Here is a 21,576-nt window from a genome sequence, read left to right on the forward strand (position 1 = left end):
TAGGTTGAGGGTGGGTGGTGCTCTGAGTGGTTAACTGAAATGAAAGTTAGAAATTGCCTGAAAACATCTTGACTGATTTGCGGGGCTGTTGCCATCTGGGCTGGAGAATATAAAGTTTGAAAGATTCATTAAGATACAATAACGATTGAAGTTCTGCTGTTCCTAAAGGTAACGCTCTGAAAAACAGAATGCCAAAGTGAGTATAAACAAACTTATATTGTATATTGTTGTTAAATTCTTCTTACAAGATGTTTATTATTATTATTATTATTATTTGCTTGATATGAAACATTGTTAATCTATCAGCTTTTTATCTGTTGAAATCTTTTGAATATACTTCCTTTTGAATATATAATTTCCTCAAAAACTACAAAAGCAAAAAGAGTTCAGACGAATATGAATTGAATATTGTTTAGCCTATATATATGCCTACTGAAATGAGACATTGATTAAGTAATTTTTGGCTGGTTTTTATTTTACTTTCAGATGTGAATTTGAAAGTCTCATTGTCAGGTGACCTGTCTGAAAGAATTAGGTAAATACCACGAGGTTTACAAAAGTAGTTTGGTTACATGTTTGTCTTTTACTGTGACAAAAACAACTGTTGTTTTGAGAGATAACGTCTCCGGTTACTTTCGTAACCTCGGTTCCCTGAGAGGCACGTATATGGGAACTCCTTCCCTCCTCCACTTCTGCTGAAATCTTATGGGCTAACGCCAGCTGAAACAGCTGGCCAATTGATGCAAAATATGCAAATACTGACATGCATGTGCGCGACAATTGCATCAGAATCACAACTAAACGCTAGAATCTGAACAAGCGAGCACGGCGGCCGACGTAATGTCTCGTTCCCTGCCTCTCAGGGAACCGAGGTTACGAAAGTAACCGGAGACGTTCCCATTCAAGGCAGTCACTTCGACATTACGTTGTGTGACGTAAATGGGAACTGTATAAAATCCCACCGTGGAAGCAGTGAAGCCCCCCTACTCGAGACTGACAGAACCACCAGCCAATTGCCTGAAAGGCCGCGCTGCTTAGGAATACAAACATCTGATAGGCTGAAGCGGGCCAATAGTGCGTCATCTAAACCTTGTCAAAATGTGCATATCCCAAGCAATGAAATAGAGGAAGGCTGCACTGAATGCTCAGGGCAACACAACACAATAGCAAGGTATAACACAGTATCAACAGCACAGCGGTGACAACTGCTTCAAGCACAAAACAGTGGCATTAACCACAGAGTTAGCTTTAAAAGGTAACTACTGAAAGCTTACACGTGAGAAAAACGTAACTCACCGAAAGCACTCGCGACGCCACAGAGGGTACATCCAACTTATAAAACATGGCGAATGTATTCTGAGAAGACCAGCCAGCAGCAAGACATAAGTCCTGAATAGACATACCTCTAAATATTAAGGGGACAAAGCTCCCCCTGGCAATCATAAGCCAAAGTAATAGCGTCCACAATCCAGTGAGCAAGCCTTTGCTTCGAAACCCCACGTCCCTTACATCCACCAAAGCACACGAACAGCTGGTCCGACTGGCGAAAGGCGGCCGAGCGATTCATATTATAGCTCCCTCCAGTCAACAGACACGAACACAAGGCGTTCTTCTTTACGGGCATTTATTAGTCAAACATCCTCGATGCCATCAAACATGCCTTGAGAACTAAATAAAAACAAACTCACATAAGTTACAGAAATAAGAATATTCTCACAGAGAATAGCACATTAATAAATAAACACAACGTTAGATTGACTGTTAATAAACTGTCACACAGTTATGCTTTACATTGATAATTACACATTAAAAGAACAATGTATACCTCATTGGCCGCGTTAACTCCAGGGAGTGTAAAACAGGTAACAAAGGCAACTTCTCTTCTGTGTGTCTCTCGGTGAACTTACAAATGTAATGATATTACTAATACCAAAACTTTACGAGCCGCAGTTAGCTCGGCAGGCTACATGTTCCGATGCTGGTGTAACATCAATAAACGTCTGAACCAACCAAACCTCAGAACAATAGTTCCGCTATATAAGCCTACATAAACAAGTCAGCGTGTACACATATTTCAAAGTAAAATAAATGCAGATAATATAAATATATTATGATGTATTTAAACGTGGTTACTTATTAAATTAAAACTATTCTTTCATGGAACTTAAATTATGCAACTGTCTCTGCTGGCAGCTACACATATACATCCGTAAAGCCCTGACGGGGCAAACAGCACTCTGAGCGTCAGCATCATGTGAGGCTGACGGCTCAGCAGATAAGGCAGACAGGGAAACAACCTGTGCTCTGAACGGAGTATTGAGGGACTTCGGGACGTAGCCTGGTCTCGGACGAAGAGTGACGCTGCAGTCGCCCGGTCCAAAACAAATGCAGTCGTTGTTTACCGAGAACGCCTGCAGGTCACCGATGCGCTTCGCCGAAGCGAGGGCGAGAAGTAAAGTCTTCAGGGAAAGCTCATTAATCGTGATCGAGGCTAGCGGCTCAAACGGTGAAAGCGACAGAGCCCTCAAAACAAGGGCTAAATCTGCCCGTCGACTGCCCGACGACCGGGGAGTGAAACGCAGCAATAGCGGCCACATACACCTTCAGCGTGGACGGCAAATTCCCATTATCCATCCTGTGCTGAAGGAAGCGCAGAACATCTGACACGAAACAGCTATCTGGGTCGATACCGACATCCTGGCACCATTTCGGGAAAACTCTCCATTCCGAAGCGTAGAGACGCCTGGTAGACGGTGCGCGCGCCTCTGAGATAGTGCTCAGTACTCGCGAATGTCCCCGCAGCGGCCACACATGAAGGTTCCACAGCTCGGGGCTGGGGTGCCATATCGTGCCGTTCGCTTGAGATAGCAAGTCCCTTCTGAGGGGAATTTCCCACGGGGGGTCCACCAAAATTTCCCTCATGTCCGCGAACCAGGGCTGGTTCGGCCAGTTCGGGGCTACGAGGATCACAGATGCCTTTTCTTCCCTGATTTTGCATAACACCGTAGGCAGAATCTTCACCGGAAGGAAGGCGTAAAGCCTGGTTTTCGGCCAGCGCGAAGTCAGAGCATCCCCCGCCAGAGAGGAGCGAAACAGCAAGTGCGTGTTCTCGCTCGTGGCGAACAGATCGACTTCTGCCCTCCCGAATCGATCCCAAATCATTTGTACAGAGCCAGGGTGAAGCCTCCACTCTCCTTGAGGAATGTGCGCTGCTCTTACGGAGAGAAAGTGCCAGCTGCCCACAGCAGGAGACTCGCCGCCTGCTCGAATAGGGCTCTGGAGTGCACGCCGCCTTGGCGATTTATGTACGAGACCACAGACGTGTTGTCGGTTCGAATCAGTACATGCTGCCGTTCCAACTGTGACCGAAAGGCTTCGAGGGCTAGAGACACCGCCTTCAATTCCAGGCAGTTTATATGCCACTTCCTCTGTGGCTCTGACCACAGACCTGAGGCCGGCATGCCTTTGCATACCGCTCCCCAGCCTGAGGTTGACGCATCTGTCAAGACCGCAATGCGTTGCGTCACGACACCCATAGGGACTCCTGAGCTGAATAACTCCGGGTTTTTCCATGGTACCAGAGTGAGGACCCAACAGTGGGTAACCGTGATGCGCTTGTGGCCTGAAGACCACGCCCTCGGAGGGACTCGAGTTTTCAGCCAGAACTGTAGCGGTCGCATATGCAGCAGACGTCAGCGTCTACAGAGGCGACGCCATCCAGGGACTTAAGCAGCTTCGCCTGGAACACTTGTAAGATCGCCATGGCATGGAGAGCTGACACTGCCTCTCCCGCTGCTCTGTAGGCTTTATCAGCCTTGTGGGCCGTTAATATACATGGCTTGGACGGCAAGCTGCGGTCCGAACCCAGTGCAGAAGTCGACGGGTACAGGGGGGTGGGACGGTCTCCTCGACCGTCGGGGGGCATGTGCACGTAACCGTGGGCTTCCGCCTCGTCGACATGAGCGAACATGGCTTGAGTGGCAGAGTGGGTGCGCGCCGACTGGGGAGCAGCCCACGATCTCACCACGTGCTCGTGGACGTCCGGGAAAAACGGGGTTCCCCTCCTCGACGCGGCCTGACGGCGGCTCGATTTGAGGAACCACGTGTCCAACTTGCTCCTCGCTGGCTCGTCCGGAGCGTTCCACGAGAGGTCCAGCTCGGCGACGGCTTTGCTAAGGACCCTGAAGAGCTCCTCCTGGAGGTCCGCAGGGCTCTCTCGCTCCGGAGGGGCCTACTCGGATCCCCAGTCCTTCTCCGACGTCGAAAGAGACATGGAGTCATCCTCCCCACCAGCTCCGAAAGAGACGTAGTCCGCGACGTCGTGTTTCAGCTGGCGTTAGCCCATAAGATTTCAGCAGAAGTGGAAGCGGGGAGGAGTTCCCATATACGTCACACAACGTAATGTCGAAGTGACTGCCTTGAAAGGGAACTAGATTGATTAAAGCAAAAAACAATAGGAATGTTTACAATACGTGACTACTGTCCAGTATTTTTCATTGCATTTTTATTTGTAGCCACTTGTTACTATGACTATTGTTTGGTTTATTTTTAGAGTCATTATAGCTGGAATGAGTTCTGAAATGTTGTGACCAAATGCTCCACTAATACTGAGGCCAACTCGTATGTGTTTTTATTTATTACAACAACAACAAATTAAAAATATATATTTTTTGTTACTGATTCTTTATTTGCTGCAAAAATATAAAATCTTGGCTTATTATACACAGCTTGGCAACTAAATACACTATTAAAATAAATATAATTGGGCTGTGAAATATGTTTCTTACTTTGTAAGATTAAAAAGTCTTCATTCCGGTTACTTAATATTATGTTACCACCATTTATATTTCACTGAAGCACAATCCAGGAGAGGAGATCAGATTTAACAAAACCTGGCCATTAGAAGTAGTCATTCAATGGATCAACTCGAGCCCAAAAAGACTTTGCTTGAGCCCAGGTAAATGATCATTCATGATTTACATATGCAATAAAATGAAAGCTTCCTTCCTTCACTTTTCAGGTTTTAAATGATATGTTATTTGTATAGGTTATCTTACAATTGCATATATCATTTTTCTAGTATTGACTCTTTCTCTATTGCACCTACTTAATTGTGCCGCACTTGAGTCTGAATGACAGGAAGCTATACTGATTAAATGTTGTGTAGAGGCCAAAGTACAATTCATAGTAATGTGAATAAGAATTAATGTTAAACAGGTAAATAATTTCATTTAGAAGTTCATGTAATGGTTAAAAATGTTAAATACTTAAAAGTTTAAAAGCATATTAGAATTTATGTGCTTATATAGGATTTGCTACATATTGGTAAAATAGGCATACTCCGGCTACATTACGTTGATTCTCATAATGCGATTCTGATCTTGAGAGCTGTGGAAGCAAATTGTTTTCTAACCTGCTAACTGCTCACTTATAGCTACTTCTATTAATATTTTTTTATATTATTAACAATTAGAATAAGTGTATTAGTCAGCTCAAATTCTCTTTTGTAAATCAGAATCCAAGGAATAAAACGGAGATTTTCATCTTTTATTTCAACAACGTTTCTGAAGTGGATTTATTGAACTGTGTTGCTGGGCTGGCAAATGGGACTAGCTGCTTGGAATAATGTTAGATAGTTATTAATGTTAGCCATTGCACATATCAAGATTTCAAACCTCTATGTTGTAATGTTTTTGTTTCTCTAAAGCTCAGTGCAGAAGGGAAGATCTTCTCCATGCCCAAGCCATGAGTCCATGAGCAGCGATCATTCAATGAATAAATCATTGAATTTCAAAAAATCCAGGTAAAATATTTATATTACCGATAATATAAATTAAGCTTCATTCTCTACCACTTTTTAGTTTTTAATTTTATGTAACACAATAAAACTAACACAAGTTCTCGTGTTATGCAGCACGTTTGAGCTTCAGCAAGAACCAATGAGATTCAATCTTGTGTTACGCAGCACGTTTGAGCTTCAGCAAGTACCAATGAGGTTCATTCTCATGTTACGCAGCACATTTGAGCTTCCGCAAGAACCAATGAGGTTCATTCTTGTGTTACGCAGCACGTTTGAGCTTCAGCAAGAACCAATGAGGTTCATTCTTGTGTTACGCAGCACGTTGGAGCTTCAGCAAGAACCAATGAGGTTAATTCTGGTGTTACGCAGCACATTTGAGCTTCAACAAGAACCAATGAGGTTCATTCTCGTTATTGCAGCGTATATTATCTCAAAGTCCAAACAAACGCCGCAGCAGGCTGAGACATGAGGGTTTACACTGAAGACGTGTCACGCTAAATCATTGCACATGATGGAATGTCTTTATTGCTCTCTTTCACAAGCTTAGAAAACATAAGCACTTACGTTGATTGATGTACTTCATAAACCGTGCAAAGATACCTTAGACAGTGCATTAATTGACGTTGGTGATGTTGGTGACGTTGTTGACGGTCAACAGAAAGTTTCTCCCCATGCTCACCCTGCAGCCATGATCCATACAACCCGCCATGTCCTACAGGTGAACATAAACGCTAATATATACTCACCACACCCCCTCACGGTGCCATATTTACCGATGACGTCACACCGCACGTGCACATACACAACAGTATAGAAGGAAAGAAGAAATATCACAAAAGACTAATCAAACCCAATGTATGGCTCCTACACTCGTGTTACGCAGCACGATTGAGCTTCAGCAGAAACCAATGACGTTAATTCTGGTGTTACGCAGCACGTTTGAGCTTCAGCAGAAACCAATGATGTTAATTATGGTGTTATGCAGCACATTTGAGTTTCAGTAAGAGGTTTGTTCTCGTGCATCAAGCATGTGTGGTTGAGCTTCTGTTTATTGTATGTTCGCTGATCAATGTTTATATGTGAATAAAAGTCTAAATTCAATCTGTTCATCATATAAAGTGATCGTGTCTCTTAAAAAAAATTGGACTAAACAAACTATGGATTAGTTTTACAATCTCTATGATCTTTTTGAAGCATAAAAGTGGTAGTTGCGTAGCTGACAATGGAGGGACTGAAATATCATATTTTATTTAAAATATCTTCATTTGTATTTTGAAGATGAGCGAATGTCTTACGGGTTTGTACCGACATGAGGGTAATTGATGAAAAAATAATTATTTTTTGAGTGAACCCAATATGTATTAACAAGACCTGGGGCCGTATTCACAAAGAATTTTATCTTAACACTAGGAGTACTCCTAAATCGCACTAAAAGATTTTAGCTAGGAGTTTTCTCTTAAAAGTTATTCACAACGCCTTTCAGACCTACTCTTAGTAAGGAAAAATGACAACTCCTAAACTAAGAGCGAGTCTTCGTTGCTATGGATGACGTCAATTCTCATGCACGAGCTTCCTCGCAATGATCACGGTGATTGGTTGTTAGATGACAGGGCCATCATGCGAACCAACACAGACGCACCAAATCATGGAATTACGACATCTAAATATGTCTGTGTCCTACACAAAATAATAATAGTAATGTCATCGAAATGCATATATAATGACATGTTTGTGCAGGCCCCAGTGAAGTGTAATTCTAAAAAGGCAGAGAGAGAGAGAAAAGTTGTGAATTCATTTAAATTAAATTTAGGTAGCCTAATACCCTAATGAAAACCGCCACTTGCCTAATAATGAAAAACGACACTTGCATTAACACTTGCTCGGTTAATTGACATCCTATTAGCCTAAATAGACTAGTTAAAGCAAGGAAATGTTGCTCCTATTGAAGTAATGTAATAGTTGAATGACGGTAGATTATGAACTCGCCAAAACGGAAAAGAAAGCCCAACTGGATGCAGGATCAGTCACTGCTGCTGGCCCAGTTGGTGCTGAAAAAAAAAACGTAATAAAAGGGAAATTCGGCACTGGGATACGGATACAACATCGAGAATTGTGAAGTTTGCATCGAACACAATCTGGGTATTGAGTGGGTTTTCTTTCTATTCACAAACACGTCCTCATCCTGACGTGACGTGGTGCATTATTTTAATATGTGTCCCGTCTATACCGACCACTCCGGGCACACCGGCAATATCCATAAAGCTGGCTTTGTTTCTTTGGAGTTGGCGAATGTCCAAAAGAAAACTTTGTCGAAAAAGAACTGTCGAATAATATGGGGTCTACAGAGTGTATTACACAATTGCATTTTCCCCGTTGCCAGGTAGCGAAGTGTTATCATACATTTAAATTCGGCATTGATTGGGTTGTTGCGATTAGTTGGAGCTGTTATTGCATCCCTCACAAGATCCACAACAATCAGTATTCCCTCACGGTTAAGGCGGTATCTTTGTAATAACTCCGTGTCATTGAGTGTCTCCAATACACTGTGTCGCGCGGCGATTTTAAGATCCTTTGTGAATAGGTCTTAGTGAGTTAGGAGTCCTCTCGACTTCTTTTAAGCTGTCCCAGACTTAGGTGCTACTTTTAGGGCTAAAATGCTTCGTGAATTACTCTTAGTGAAAAAAATTAGGAGTCCTAAAGTTAGGAGTAACACGCCCATTATTTTTAGGAGTTGCTCCTAAATTCGCCTGTTAGGAGCAACTTTTAGCCTTAAAATTATTTGTGAATACGGCCCCTGGGCCCGTATGTATAAAACTTCTAAGAAATGCTCTTAAGAATAGTCTCAAGCTTTGACTTAAGTATCAAAAAATACTTAGTAAAGAGTATGACTTTTCTAAGAGTAGGATACTTTTATAAAGCAGCTAAAAGCAACTTTCAGTAAAGTATAAGACTGATTCTTAAAGTGGGACTTAAGTGCTGTGAACTAAGGACTACAATGATGTGAACCCAAAATGGCCGCCCTCAACCTCTGAATCAGCCAATAGTGAGCCTCCAAGGGTGAGGTCACAACAGCATGACACCAATTAAGTAATGTAATTATAATAAAATAATTTAATTAAGACACTGAAACTTTAATATTTAAATATATATTTGTTTTAATTGCTTTGCATTGTGCAAAATTATCACAAATTAGTATTGAAGGAAAATTGTCAGATTCACCCTTTATTCAAATAGTATTAAAAATGTGTTAAATATTTTGTAAGCGTATTGTGTAGTTGTGCCTGGAGTCAATTGTTTCTTTGTGATAAGGCTGTCAAACAAAGAAATTATGAACACGTGAATAAACAAGAGAGGACAATGAAATATTAATAAATGACTATATTGCAGACAATGTATGATTTTTTTCTCCTGTGAGCTTTTTAGTTTTTCTAAAACCTGTAGCTGTAGTTTGCCCTTTTTTGTCACTTAATATTCAACAATAATATTGATCTGCCTGCTGGCTGTATAGATAAATGAACTAAATAGATAACTAATGATTTTTTACATTGGAAATTAAAGCTTTAGCTTAAGTTCTGCCAGGAAGACTAAATTGTCACGTCACTTATTACCTTCTCATCTATCAAATCGTGTTCTAATACTTGTAGTATAAAAGATCGGTACTTAAACACGTCTCAGATGCTGACGCCTACATTCCCCTCCTCCAACCTCCCCACCACCACCACCTGGATGGTCCCTCCCCATACCACCCGGGGGTCCTTAATCTGTCCATACCTCATCCCTCGGGGGGTCGGCTGCGCCCCTGCCTTCGTCTTCAGGCAGGAAATGCAGATTACGTTACCCTCGGATTGCGAGCTATGGGCGGGCCTACGCCAAAGAACCTTATAACACAATACTTGCTTGATGGGCTGTTAATAAATTTATACTTTGTCACGTCGTTTTTCCGAGTCTTTCTGGTAGAAATGAATCAACACTGAACTTACTTAAGCAGGACAATGACACTATTTTCTTCTAGAGTTGCTGTACAGCCAAGACTAACTTTGTTACATTATTTTCCTGTAATCTCTGTAAAGCTGCTTTGAAACTATCTGTATTGTAAAAAGCACTGTAGAAATAAAGGTAACTTGAAATAATTTTGTAAGATAAATACCTTCACTAAGTTTAGTGTTTTGTTCTTCTTAACAAAATATAAATATAAAAATATTTTCCTCATAATTTGATGGTTTAAGCAAACTTGTAGGGTAATTTAAAAAAAAAAACTTTGCACATCACTTTTGGCCACTTCTGTATATTTGGTGTGGTCAGTGTCACAATTGTGCTATTCCAGAGCCTGCTAACTGTGGACTGAAGGACTCAAGTCATCACAGGTGCACTGCTGCATTTTTCCAGTTGCCAAAAATATAATTATTACTTTCATTTCATTGCCATAAAATTTCTTAAAGGCAAGTTACTAAAGAATACCTTGATGATTAAACTTTGTTATCGTTTGATCAACTCATTTAACTACAATACATCATATTTTCATTGAAAAGTGCATGGCCGCGTCCTCTCTGCTACCATCTTGTTACTCCTAACTAGGTTAGGAGACCTCTCCAGCTCTCTTAAATAATTTTGTCATGATTCTGCCCTGATGTCTTTGTATTTCTCTAGTCTTGAGGCAGGATCATGACAGACCCATGTTTTGTGTACAAGCACATGGCCATTTGTTTGGGCCATGTGCTTGTGTTGTCTCGTTACGTTACCCCGCCCCCTTGTTATCCTCATCTTGTCATTGTCTAGTCAGCTTCACCTGTTCTTGTCATTAGTGTCTCCCTATATCATCCCCTTGTGTTTGCTGTCCTGTGTTGGTTCATTGTCAATCATTGCGTGTTCATCTCTGTGATAGTCTTGTGAGTACTTTGTCTGTATCCTGTTTAATGAGAATTGTGAGTTTGTGTTGCTGTTTGTTAGTCTAGTTATCAGTCAAGTCTTAGTGTAGTTTGTCTTTACTTTTGCCCTCCAGTCCTGTTTTGCCCCCTCGTGGGTTTTGTTTTCCCTGTTTTCTGTTATTATTAAACCTTGTGTGTTTGCATATTGTCTGCAATTGGGTTCATCCTTCCACCTCATGACAGAATGAACCAACCAATACAGAACCCAGCAGACTGTATGTCTTCTCCTGCTTTTCAACAGTCGACTGACCAGGAATGTTGGTGGCAGTCGGCTATCGCCGACAGCAAGTTGGGCAAGCTTCCTTTCCCTCCCCAGGGAGAGAGGTCCCTGAGGAGATATGCCCAGGCCGTGGAAGCAAGGAGGCTTTTCTTACCTGAGATCCTCGTCAACCGCTACCTCATCGCGGGTCTCAATGTTCCCCCTCCTCTGGCTGAACGGGAGAGGCTGGTTCACCGCCCATTCCAGGACATGGTGGACTGTTTGTGTCGAAAGGAGCCGCAGGGTCCCACGGTGTCGTCACCTCCTGCCAGGCTGTCTGTGATCCCGGAGGGTCACGTTTTAGCTGTGGTTACGCTGGGGGACCAAGCTCCCTCCCCCTCGACTCCCGAGGCGTCGTCCGCACCAACAAGTCTCTGTGGCAAACGGGGAAGACGTTTCTCGTGGGAGTCAGCGTCAGAGTCCTCCTCGACTGAGTCCTCCTTGTCTGCGGTGGTTTCCCCAGCACCAGTTACGGCCTCTGCCCCGCGACCCAGGAGAAAGAAGAGGAGGAAGGGAATCGTCTGTTCTCCGTGTCAGTCTTCTCCCAAGTCCGTGTTGGTTCTTCAACCCGCCGCTGCAACAGAGAAAGCTACTTCTGAATCTGCTGCAGAGAGAACTGTCTCCGAATCCGCTACAGAGAAAGTGGTTCCTGAACCTGCTGTTCTGGAGGTCGTTCCTGAGGCTGCTGCAGTTAAAGGTGACTCTGAGTCTGTGGCAGAGAAGGCTGCTCCGGAGTCAGCTGCAGAAGAGGCTGTTCCAGAAGTTTCCGCTGTGATCTCGGCTTGTGAATCAGCTGATGTGAAAGCCGCAGTCGATTTGGCAGCTGAAGCTGTTCTGCAGTCTGTATCGGCCCGCCAAGAAATGCCTGTCGTCATTGCGGCCAAGACTCTGTCCGATTACCTCTCTAGTCTTGTCAAGTTACTAGAAGTTCCTGTCATACCCTCATCAAGTCCTGTACCCATAGCATCCGAGAGTGCTGTCCCTGAGTCAACTGCAGGCAGAGTTGTCCCCGAGTCGATTGCAGAGAGTGCTGTCCCTGTATCAGCTGCAGAGAACACTGGGTCCAAGTCAGCCTCAGACAACACTCTTCCAGAGTCGGTTGCTGGCTACGCTGTTTCTGAATCTGAGATGGGGAGTGTCGATTCTGATGTGAAGAGCGCTGGTACTGGTTCTGCTGTAGAGTTCGCGGACCCCGTTCCAGCTCCGCAACCAGCCGCAGCATCATCTCTCCCTGTTCCACAGGCGCCTGCATCTCCCCCTGTCATGCGCCTAGTCCCCTTACCTGCTGTTCCCCTGGTTAGGTTTCCCATTTCGCCGCCCTCTGTACCCCTGGGTGTTTCCCCGTATGCCCCTGTCACCACTTCTCCCCGGACTGTCTCCCCCAAGAATGTTCCTCCTGTGTCTCCATCCAAGTCCCGCCAGATTCCCCGTCCTCAGCCCTCGTCCCGAAGACCCAAGACCCCCAGTCCACCTATTCGCCATGGATTACCCCCTATGGACTTTGTGTTTCCCCCACCCCCTCTTCCTTGTTTGTTGTTTTTATTGTTTCACCCCAACCCTGTAATTGTTTTTTCATGTTTACCGTTGCTGTTATTTGTTATGTTTTGTTGGTTTGTGTCTTTGTCACAGTCAGTCATGTCCCGTATTTGAAGTTCCCTTGAGGAGCGTCTGGTAGCCGCTCCTTAAGGGAGGGGTTCTGTCATGATTCTGCCCTGATGTCTTTGTATTTCTCTAGTCTTGAGGCAGGATCATGACAGACCCATGTTTTGTGTACAAGCACATGGCCATTTGTTTGGGCCATGTGCTTGTGTTGTCTCGTTACGTTACCCCGCCCCCTTGTTATCCTCATCTTGTCATTGTCTAGTCAGCTTCACCTGTTCTTGTCATTAGTGTCTCCCTATATCATCCCCTTGTGTTTGCTGTCCTGTGTTGGTTCATTGTCAATCATTGCGTGTTCATCTCTGTGATAGTCTTGTGAGTACTTTGTCTGTATCCTGTTTAATGAGAATTGTGAGTTTGTGTTGCTGTTTGTTAGTCTAGTTATCAGTCAAGTCTTAGTGTAGTTTGTCTTTACTTTTGCCCTCCAGTCCTGTTTTGCCCCCTCGTGGGTTTTGTTTTCCCTGTTTTCTGTTATTATTAAACCTTGTGTGTTTGCATATTGTCTGCAATTGGGTTCATCCTTCCACCTCATGACAAATTTAGGAGCTGAGACCAAGTCTTAACACTTAGGAACCTTTATGAATCACACTTATTCTTAAGTTTAGGAATAAGAGTAAAATTATGTAGTTCTTAGAATTTTGACAAACTTGAGACTCAAATTTTACTCTGAGTGGCTTTATACATACGGGCCCTGGTCATTAGGAATAATCAATCAATGGATCAACTTAAGCTTAGACATACTTTTCTTAAGCCCAGGTAAATTATCAGGACTAAACCTTTTAGCTAGTTTTAAAGACTTTGTTGGTCTTCAGTTTTAATGTAATAAAATTAATCGTCCTTTCTGCACTTTTTAGTTTTTTAATTATTATTACTTTATATCTCACAATTGCACATTTATTTTATTAATATTGACTATTTGTATTGTATTGTATATCTTTTTTGTCCACCAAGGTGAAAATTTGTCTTTGGCTCACCAGCACATAACATAGCCAGACAATGTTAAGAAAAATACAAACAAATACAGTTCATGCCACTTTCATTTGGTTTTTCAGTCACTTCTGGAGTTGATCATTTTAATGGTGTTTGGAATGAAAGACCTCTTAAACACACACAATTGCACCTACTTGCACTTGAATTTGAATGACAGTAAGCTCTACTGATTAAATGTTGTAATGTCTCTGTTTCTCTGAAGCTCAGTGCAGATGGGGAGATATTCTCTATGTCCCAGCCATGAGTCCATGAGGAGTGATCTGTCAATGAATGATCTGTCATTGGCTTTAAAAGAGTCCACGTAAAATATTTATATTAATAAAAATTAAGCTTCCTTCTCTATTACTTTTCAGTTTTTATTGTTATTTAACGTCATGTAAAACAAGATAATGTTTTTTAAAAATACATTTTAACTTAAAAATTAATGTTTGTCTCACGATTGTGACGGTTTCACAGTTGTGACTATTAAATTGTAATGTCTCTGTTTCTCTGAAGCTCAGTGCAGATGGGAAGATCTTCTCCATGTCCCAGCCATGAGTCCATGAGGAGTGATCATTCAATGAATGAACCAATGAATTTAAAAGTATCCAGGTAAAAGATCAGCTAGATTAAACCTTCCTTTATATATCTTTTCAGTCTTTAGTTATACCATGACAAAAAAAAAAGGATACTCAAAAAAGATGGTCATAGACATGTTTTTAATTATAGTTTGCTTTTTATTTATCTAGTCCCTTTTAATCGGTTTATTTGTCTTTAGTTTACATTTTACGCTTTAAAAGTATCTTAGTATTTTAAAAGTAAAAGTATTAGAAATCTCCTTATTAAGTAATTGAATATATCCTAAAAGAAGTAAAAGGTCTGCTCTGTGAGTAATTTACTTAAAGAATAACCGTTTTTTTTTTTTTTTTTTTTTCAGTAATGCCTCACTCCTTGAAGATCGAGATGCATTAAAATTAAATCTGAGGAGCAGGTTTCAGTGTTTGCATGAAGGGATATCAAAAAACAGTGCTCCCATACCTCTAAATGAGATTTACACTGAGCTCTACATCACGGAAGGTGGAGGTGGAAAGATCAATAATGAACATGAGATCAGATGGATTGAAAAAGCTTCCAGGAAAGCCGCAATGGAGGACACCCCAATCAACTGCAATGACATCTTCAAACCCTTACCTGGACAAAACCAACCCATTCGAGCTGTGTTGACTGAAGGAGTCGCTGGCATTGGAAAAACAGTTTCTGTGCAGAAGTTTATTCTAGACTGGGCTGAAGGGAAAGTGAATCAGGACGTCTACCTTATATTTCCACTTCCTTTCAGAGAGCTCAATTTGCTGAAGGACCAAACATTCAGTCTTAAAGATCTTCTACAGTTCTTCATCGGCACAGAACAACTGGAAATCTCTCCAAATGAAGGTAAAATCATGTTTATCTTTGATGGTTTGGATGAGTGTCGCCTGTCTCTGGATTTTCAGAACAACGTGAGGTTGTGTGATGTGACTGAATCAGCTTCAGTGGACGTGCTGCTGATGAACCTCATTTTGGGGAATCTGCTTCCCTCTGCTCTCATCTGGATCACCTCCAGACCAGCAGCATCTGATCTCATCCCCTCTGAGTGTGTTGATCGAGTGACAGAGGTACGAGGCTTCAATGACCCACAGAAGGAGGAATACTTCAGGAAGAGAATCACTGATCAGAGTCTGGCCAATAAAATAATCTCACACCTGAAGTCATCGAGGAGCCTCTACATCATGTGCCACATCCCAGTGTTCTGCTGGATCTCAGCCACTGTTCTAGAGAAGATGCTGAGTGGAGCAGAGAGTGGAGAGATTCCCAAGACTCTCACGCAAATGTACACACACTTCCTGATCCTTCAGACCAACATCAAACATGAGAAGGACTATGAGAAGAAATTAAAAGCTGAGGACATGGTTCTCAAACTGGGTAAACTAGCTTTTCAGCAGCTGGAGAAACATAATCTGATCTTCTATGAGGAAGATCTGAGAGAATTTGGCATTGACGTGCAAGAAGCTGCTGTGTACTCAGGATTGTGCACTCAGATCTTCAGAGAGGAGTCAGGGCTGTTTCAGGGGAAAGTCTACTGCTTTGTTCACCTCAGCATTCAGGAACATCTTGCAGCTTTATATGTGTACCTCTCCTTTGTGAATCAAAACACAAATGAATTAGACCAACCAAGTCTTCTACTCAAAGTTCTGCTTTGTGGTGCACAAGGTTCAATTTTTGACCTCCATCAGAGAGCTGTGAAGAAAGCTCTGCAGAGTACCAGTGGACATCTGGACCTTTTCCTTCGCTTCCTTCTGGGCTTCTCACTGGAGTCCAATCAGACTCTCTTAGGAAATCTACTGACACAGACAGAAGACAGCTCTGACAACAAAGAGCGAATAGTTAGGTTCATAAAGGGAAAGATCAAAGAGAATCCTTCTCCAGAGAAATCGATCAATCTGTTCCACTGCCTGAACGAACTGAATGATCATTCCCTAGTGGAGGAAATCCAGCATTATCTAAAATCAGGGTCAAGAATAAATACCACACTGACAGCATCGCAATGGTCAGCAATGGTATTTGTATTGCTGACCTCAGGTCAAAAACTAGATGTGTTTGATTTAAATGAATATGTTGGGACACATGTCTTGCCAGATGAAAGTCTTCAAAGGCTACAGCCGGTGCTTGAAGCATCCAGAACTGCAGTGTAAGTCATACTGGTAGTAATTAAGTTTTTATTATATATATATATATATATATATATATATATATATATATATATATATATATATATATATATATATATGGAATTGTATTTTTGTTTTGTGTTAAATATGGCATAAGAGTATTCTTGCATTAAGTTATTTCAATGAATTTAGAAGTATTTCGATTATTTTAATTAAAACAGTAAAATCTAAAAGATTATTGTAATTCCAGAGGTAATTTACCCAACACTGTCTATACATGCACATGCTGAAATGACTATTTTAAAAAACACAGAACAAAACTTTTTTTTTTCTTGCAGACTTTGTGAGCATAACCTGACAAGGAGAGGCTATACAACATTGGGTTCTGTTCTCAGCTCAAAGAATTGCTGTCTGAAAGAGTTAAACCTGACTAAGTGTACTGTGAATGATCCAGGACTGAAGCTACTCTGTGCGGGACTGGAAAATCCTCATTGTCGTTTGGAGAAGCTGAGGTAAGTTCATCTTTTTGTTTTGTTCAACCAACAAGGGACTAGGCTTAAGCCTTGTCTGTGAAACCAGGAGGTAAAATCTTAAACTTCTTTTTTTATGCAGACTGGAGTTTTGTGGTGTTTCTGATAAAGGTTGTACTTTTCTGAAATTAAACCCCTCACATTTGAAAGAGCTGGATCTGTCCAGAAATAAACTCAGTAACTTTGGATTGAAGATTATATCTGCTGAATTACAGAATCCTCACTGTAAACTAGAGAAACTGTGGTGAGATAACTTCACTAAAACATACATTTTGACATCACCAACTGTAACGTTAGCTAAGGAATATAGAATTCTTTTTTTTCTTTTTCTTTTTTAATTGTGTGTCCTTTAACCTATTTTTCCTGCCATTTTCTCTGTAGTATGAGATTTTGTAGCATTACAGATGAAGGTTGTGCTGCTCTGGCTTTGGTTCTTAAATCAAACCGCTCACACCTGAGAGAGCTGAATCTGTCTGGGAATAAACTGAACGATTTAGGAATGAAGGCCCTTGCTAATGGACTAGAGAATCCTCACTGTAAACTGGAGATACTGAGGTAAGGTTATGTCACAGAGAGTAATAAATGTCAAAGTCAATAAAGAGTCTATTACATTGTATTTTTGTAATTTTATTTTTTTTCTGCAGGTTGGGAGACTGTGATATCACAGATGAAGGTTGTTCAGCTCTGGCCTCAGCTCTAAGATCAAACCCCTCACATCTGAGAGATCTGGATTTGTCTGGTAATACACTCAAGAACCTTGGCGTAAAGAGGCTGTCTGTTGAACTGGAACATTCTAACTGTAATCTTGAGATACTCAGGCAAGATCAGCACTCACCACGTCAAATAAGTGTGTGCCAAAGCTAGGGACAGAAATGAGTGTGTCATTCTCTCAGCAGGTTAAAGAATTGTGGCGTCACTAGTGAGGGCTGTGCTGCTCTGGCCGAAGCTTTGAAATCAAATCCTTTAAGCCTGAGAGAGCTGGATCTTGGTTGGAATAAACTGGGTGACTCTGGTGTGCAGCAACTTTTTGTTGCATTGGAAAATCCAAACTGTAAATTAGAAGTTCTGCGGTAAGCAAAGTGAAAATACTGATTTCAGTACGAGTCATCATATTAACAAAAATTCTGAATATATTCTGAGGTTCAGAATAGATCCTGGTATCTTTCACATTAATTTCCTTTTTTTTCTGCAGTATTTGCTTCTATATATTCAAAATATTCAGTTGCATTTATTTGTATTAAAACAGGACCATTCATGGGAAATGTGACCTTTTGTACAATTTTCACAAATGTTCTTATTTGTTACTTTGAATTATTTTAGAATCTTACAACTTTATTTTATAGGTTTAAATTAATAAACAATCTAGATTCTCAATGTCATCCTAGACATTGGACCCCACTGTACATTTATATAATTTCCCACAACATTATTAGGGTTCTTTTTTTTTCTTTTTTTTTTTACAGACTGAGAGATTGCAACATTACAGTGGAAGGTTGTGCTGCACTGGCTTCAACATTGAAATCAAACCCGTCACACCTAAGAGAGCTGGATCTGTCTCAAAATAAACCGAGAACCAGAGGGGTGAAAATGCTCTGTACCGCTATGGAAAAGCCTGACTGTAAACTTGAGATACTGCGGTAAGAACATTATGTGGTCTCACTTTGTTTTGGTCCCTTCAACACATTCTGTTGACTATAAGTAACCTTGCACCTACATGTCTACTAACTCTAATTCGATATTACTAGACATTAGTTGACAAGTACAGTAGTTGCAAAGTTACTTATAGTCAACAGAATGTTCAAAAGGGACCATCAAAATAAAGTGTTACCCATTATTTTTGGTCTGCAAATTCTCTGATAGGGTGCCTCATTAAATCAATTCTGAGGCTTCTTTCTAATATATATATTATTTTTTTTGTCTTTGCAGTTTGGAAAATTGTGGTCTCACAGATGAAGCTTGTGATGTTCTGGCATCAGCTCTAAGATCGAACTCCTCACACCTGAGAGAGCTGGATCTGCACATGAACAATCTAGGACATTCAACAAAGCAGCTGTTGTCTGCTATGAAGGATGACCCAAACTTTAAACTGCAAAAACTACATCTGCAAATGCAAACACTACAATATTAATCATATCATTATTCTTAGATATCCAAAGAAATTAGCTTTGTTTTTCTATAGGTCTTCTGAATTGATCCTTGCATGTCTTAAAATGTAAAGAGATTGATTATGAGTCTTTGCACTGAGTTTATTTTTGATCAGTAGATAAGTCTCCAATTTGATCATTGTCTTTGGTTCAGACTAAACACTATCAGATTTCCACATTCTTCTTCATGCTATAGGCCACAGACAAATCATGAGAAATGGATGTGAAACATGGACTAGGTGCAAGGTGTATGCAAGTCTTCACAATGGGAAGGATCAAGAAAGGACTGTAGCTAGCTAGATAATATTGCACTTTACTGTTTATTACAATACATTTTATTGTTTACCTTTTTATGTTTCTGGTGCAGTATTCCTACTGGAAATGCAAGCTACATTGCAAACTGTTAATTTGTCTATGTAAGAGCTAATCAGATGTGTGTAATGGTGCTTACATTAAAAATCATGTAGGCCTATACAAACTACTGTTTGTCAACGGGTAAAAATTACGTTTGTGCAAAAGAAGAGAACGTTATCCTGACAGAAGGTGACAATGGCAAGCGTAGTAAAAAAAGTATTGCTTTATGGAATCGACGAGTATTCGTTTTATGGAATCGTTGTCTATTTCAACACTACCCAAAATTATACCAGACATCCCACCTCTCCCAGAAGTTCCTTGAGTCTCCCGCATATAGACCCATTATATACAATATCCTGGAAATCGAGCGAGTATGAGAGAACAATAGGTTACTTGTGTAACCCCGGTTTTCTGATAGCATTAAGTGCATACGCATATATTAAGCAACATACACGTTTCAGTTTCTCACTATAGGGGATATCCTAACTCCCATATTGCCATATACCTCGAAGTCTCCTGTCCACCACAAACACCACATCCAGGGCTGGACGATTCATGAATCATGACACAGCAGAACTTTGTGCCAATTATTTGCAGCGTTCTGTTGCCATCTTGTGGATGAGTCGTGAACAAGTTTGTGGTCTGTATTACACTCTGTATGAGTGGGCACTTAGTGCTTGGCCAGATTCAAACTCCCTGAGGGGGTGGTACACTGTGTTCTGTTAATATGTTTTGCAAAATTTTGGGGGCATTATGTTTTGCAACATTTCCTGGGAGTACAGTGAAAACTTGTGGGCTCCTCTCCTTGGGGAAGACCCCATAAAACTGCCACCTTCTCGTCCCCTGAGAATGAGGAGCTGGGTAATCCATCAGAGCTCTTGCAGGCTGATAGTTCTTCCTGGGCCAAGCAGTTTTCTGCTCTGGTATTACGCTCTGACCTGCTGCATTCATGTTTGGTCTCTGCCATCTAGGAATGCGAAAGCTGGGGGGTGGGCGGCGGAGTATGTTAGCGAAGCGCAACATTGTGACGCTCCGCTCAATATTCCGCTCTATAACAGCACACTCCACTCAATCGGTCATGTCTCACGTGAGCGCTCCACTCATGAACCGCTTACACTCACCAAAATGACGTTCGCTCAAATCCAGCTCCGACATGAAATTTCTCTGTACTGTACTATGTGTTGTAGTCATTAAATAAAACGTATTTAGTTTTATATTTATGTTTAAAAATGATAATAGGCTATTGGCATGGTAGACGCTTCATCCTGAAGCATTGCTTGGTATGTGTTCCGCATGGAGGTCGCATTCAGAGCCCTGGCTGAGAGAGCGACTGCTTTATAAGTGCGTACCATCATGCTCGACTGGAATTAGTCCACTTTAGATGGCATTGTCAGATTTGCAGCCAGATAATGGCTCCATACGGGGCATGCAGAGACTTTCTCCACCCCCTCTACATCTCGAGCCGATCCACCCTGCACAGGCAGCTTGCTGGTGAACACTTTGTCCTTCCAGGTAAATGCAACCTCCTCCAGGAGCTCTGGAAATACTGGAAGGAGCTGTCTTGCTGCCCATTTCGCTCTCTGAAGTATCTTACCCTCTTAGAGTGACTTTGCAGTCTCTGCTACCACAGTCGGACACAGAATATTTTATTTATCTGCAGTGTGTTTACTCACATCTTGCATATTAACATTGAGAAGCGGAGAAAATAGTCCCCAGCCCGCCTCCTCCATGGATCCCGCCGGAGCGAGGAGTTGTGCCGGGTATCAAGGGGGAAGGAAAGGGGAGTCCTCAAAATCTTCCGCTTCTTCAGAGAGAAGAAAGTCTAATTGCCCATCTTCCTCGAAACCAAGCGTGTCCTTTTTTTCGTCCGTGCTGAGCACACTGGGAAGAGGGACGCATGCAACAAGCAGTTCATCCCAGGATACAGTTGCTGTGGTGGGAAACTCTACATGAATAAAAAAAGTATATTATGGCTAGGTGACATGAGGGGATCCTGGCCCGACAGGCTAGCTTGGCGTGATAGCCTGCGATGAAGGCTCTTCATGGCGAGGCACCACACTGTGCTCACAGGAACCAGGATTCTTGATCGCCAATTGGGCATGTTTCAGCCCAAGACATGCAGAGCAGACCTGGTGTGTGTCTTTGCATGAAATCTTGTTCCTGCATGAGCAAAGCAGCAAAGATTTTCCCTCACTAGCCAGGATAGTCTGCATGACTGCTGCCATCGTTGA

The 21,576-nt window shown here is 41.8% G+C and overlaps 1 protein-coding gene across 6 annotated transcripts; it reads left to right on the forward strand.

Annotated features, from left to right (window-relative positions):
- Window position 1: 1 nt before the first annotated feature.
- LOC306997293 (NACHT, LRR and PYD domains-containing protein 12) lies at window positions 2-19,728 on the forward strand. Of its 6 annotated transcripts, XM_079610532.1 has the most exons (15): window positions 41-196; window positions 487-535; window positions 4,553-4,620; window positions 4,858-4,957; window positions 5,708-5,803; window positions 13,836-13,934; window positions 14,129-14,224; window positions 14,550-16,337; window positions 16,656-16,829; window positions 16,930-17,091; window positions 17,229-17,402; window positions 17,492-17,665; window positions 17,744-17,917; window positions 18,311-18,484; window positions 18,774-19,728. In XM_079610532.1, the coding sequence occupies exons 4-15, from the start codon at window positions 4,917-4,919 to the stop codon at window positions 18,973-18,975; spliced, it is 3,354 nt and encodes a 1,117-aa protein (XP_079466658.1). In that variant the 5' UTR covers window positions 41-196; window positions 487-535; window positions 4,553-4,620; window positions 4,858-4,916; the 3' UTR covers window positions 18,976-19,728. The 6 variants fall into 6 exon arrangements, with proteins under 6 accessions (XP_079466659.1, XP_079466661.1, XP_079466658.1 ...); XM_079610531.1 differs by lacking the exon at window positions 4,553-4,620; XM_079610533.1 differs by lacking the exons at window positions 4,553-4,620; window positions 4,858-4,957 and having other exon boundaries at window positions 2-196.
- The last annotated feature ends 1,848 nt before the right edge of the window (window positions 19,729-21,576 follow it).

This window comes from Phoxinus phoxinus, assembly GCF_949152265.1.
Source record: "Phoxinus phoxinus genome assembly, chromosome: 4".
Classification (NCBI taxonomy): Eukaryota; Metazoa; Chordata; class Actinopteri; order Cypriniformes; family Leuciscidae; genus Phoxinus; species Phoxinus phoxinus.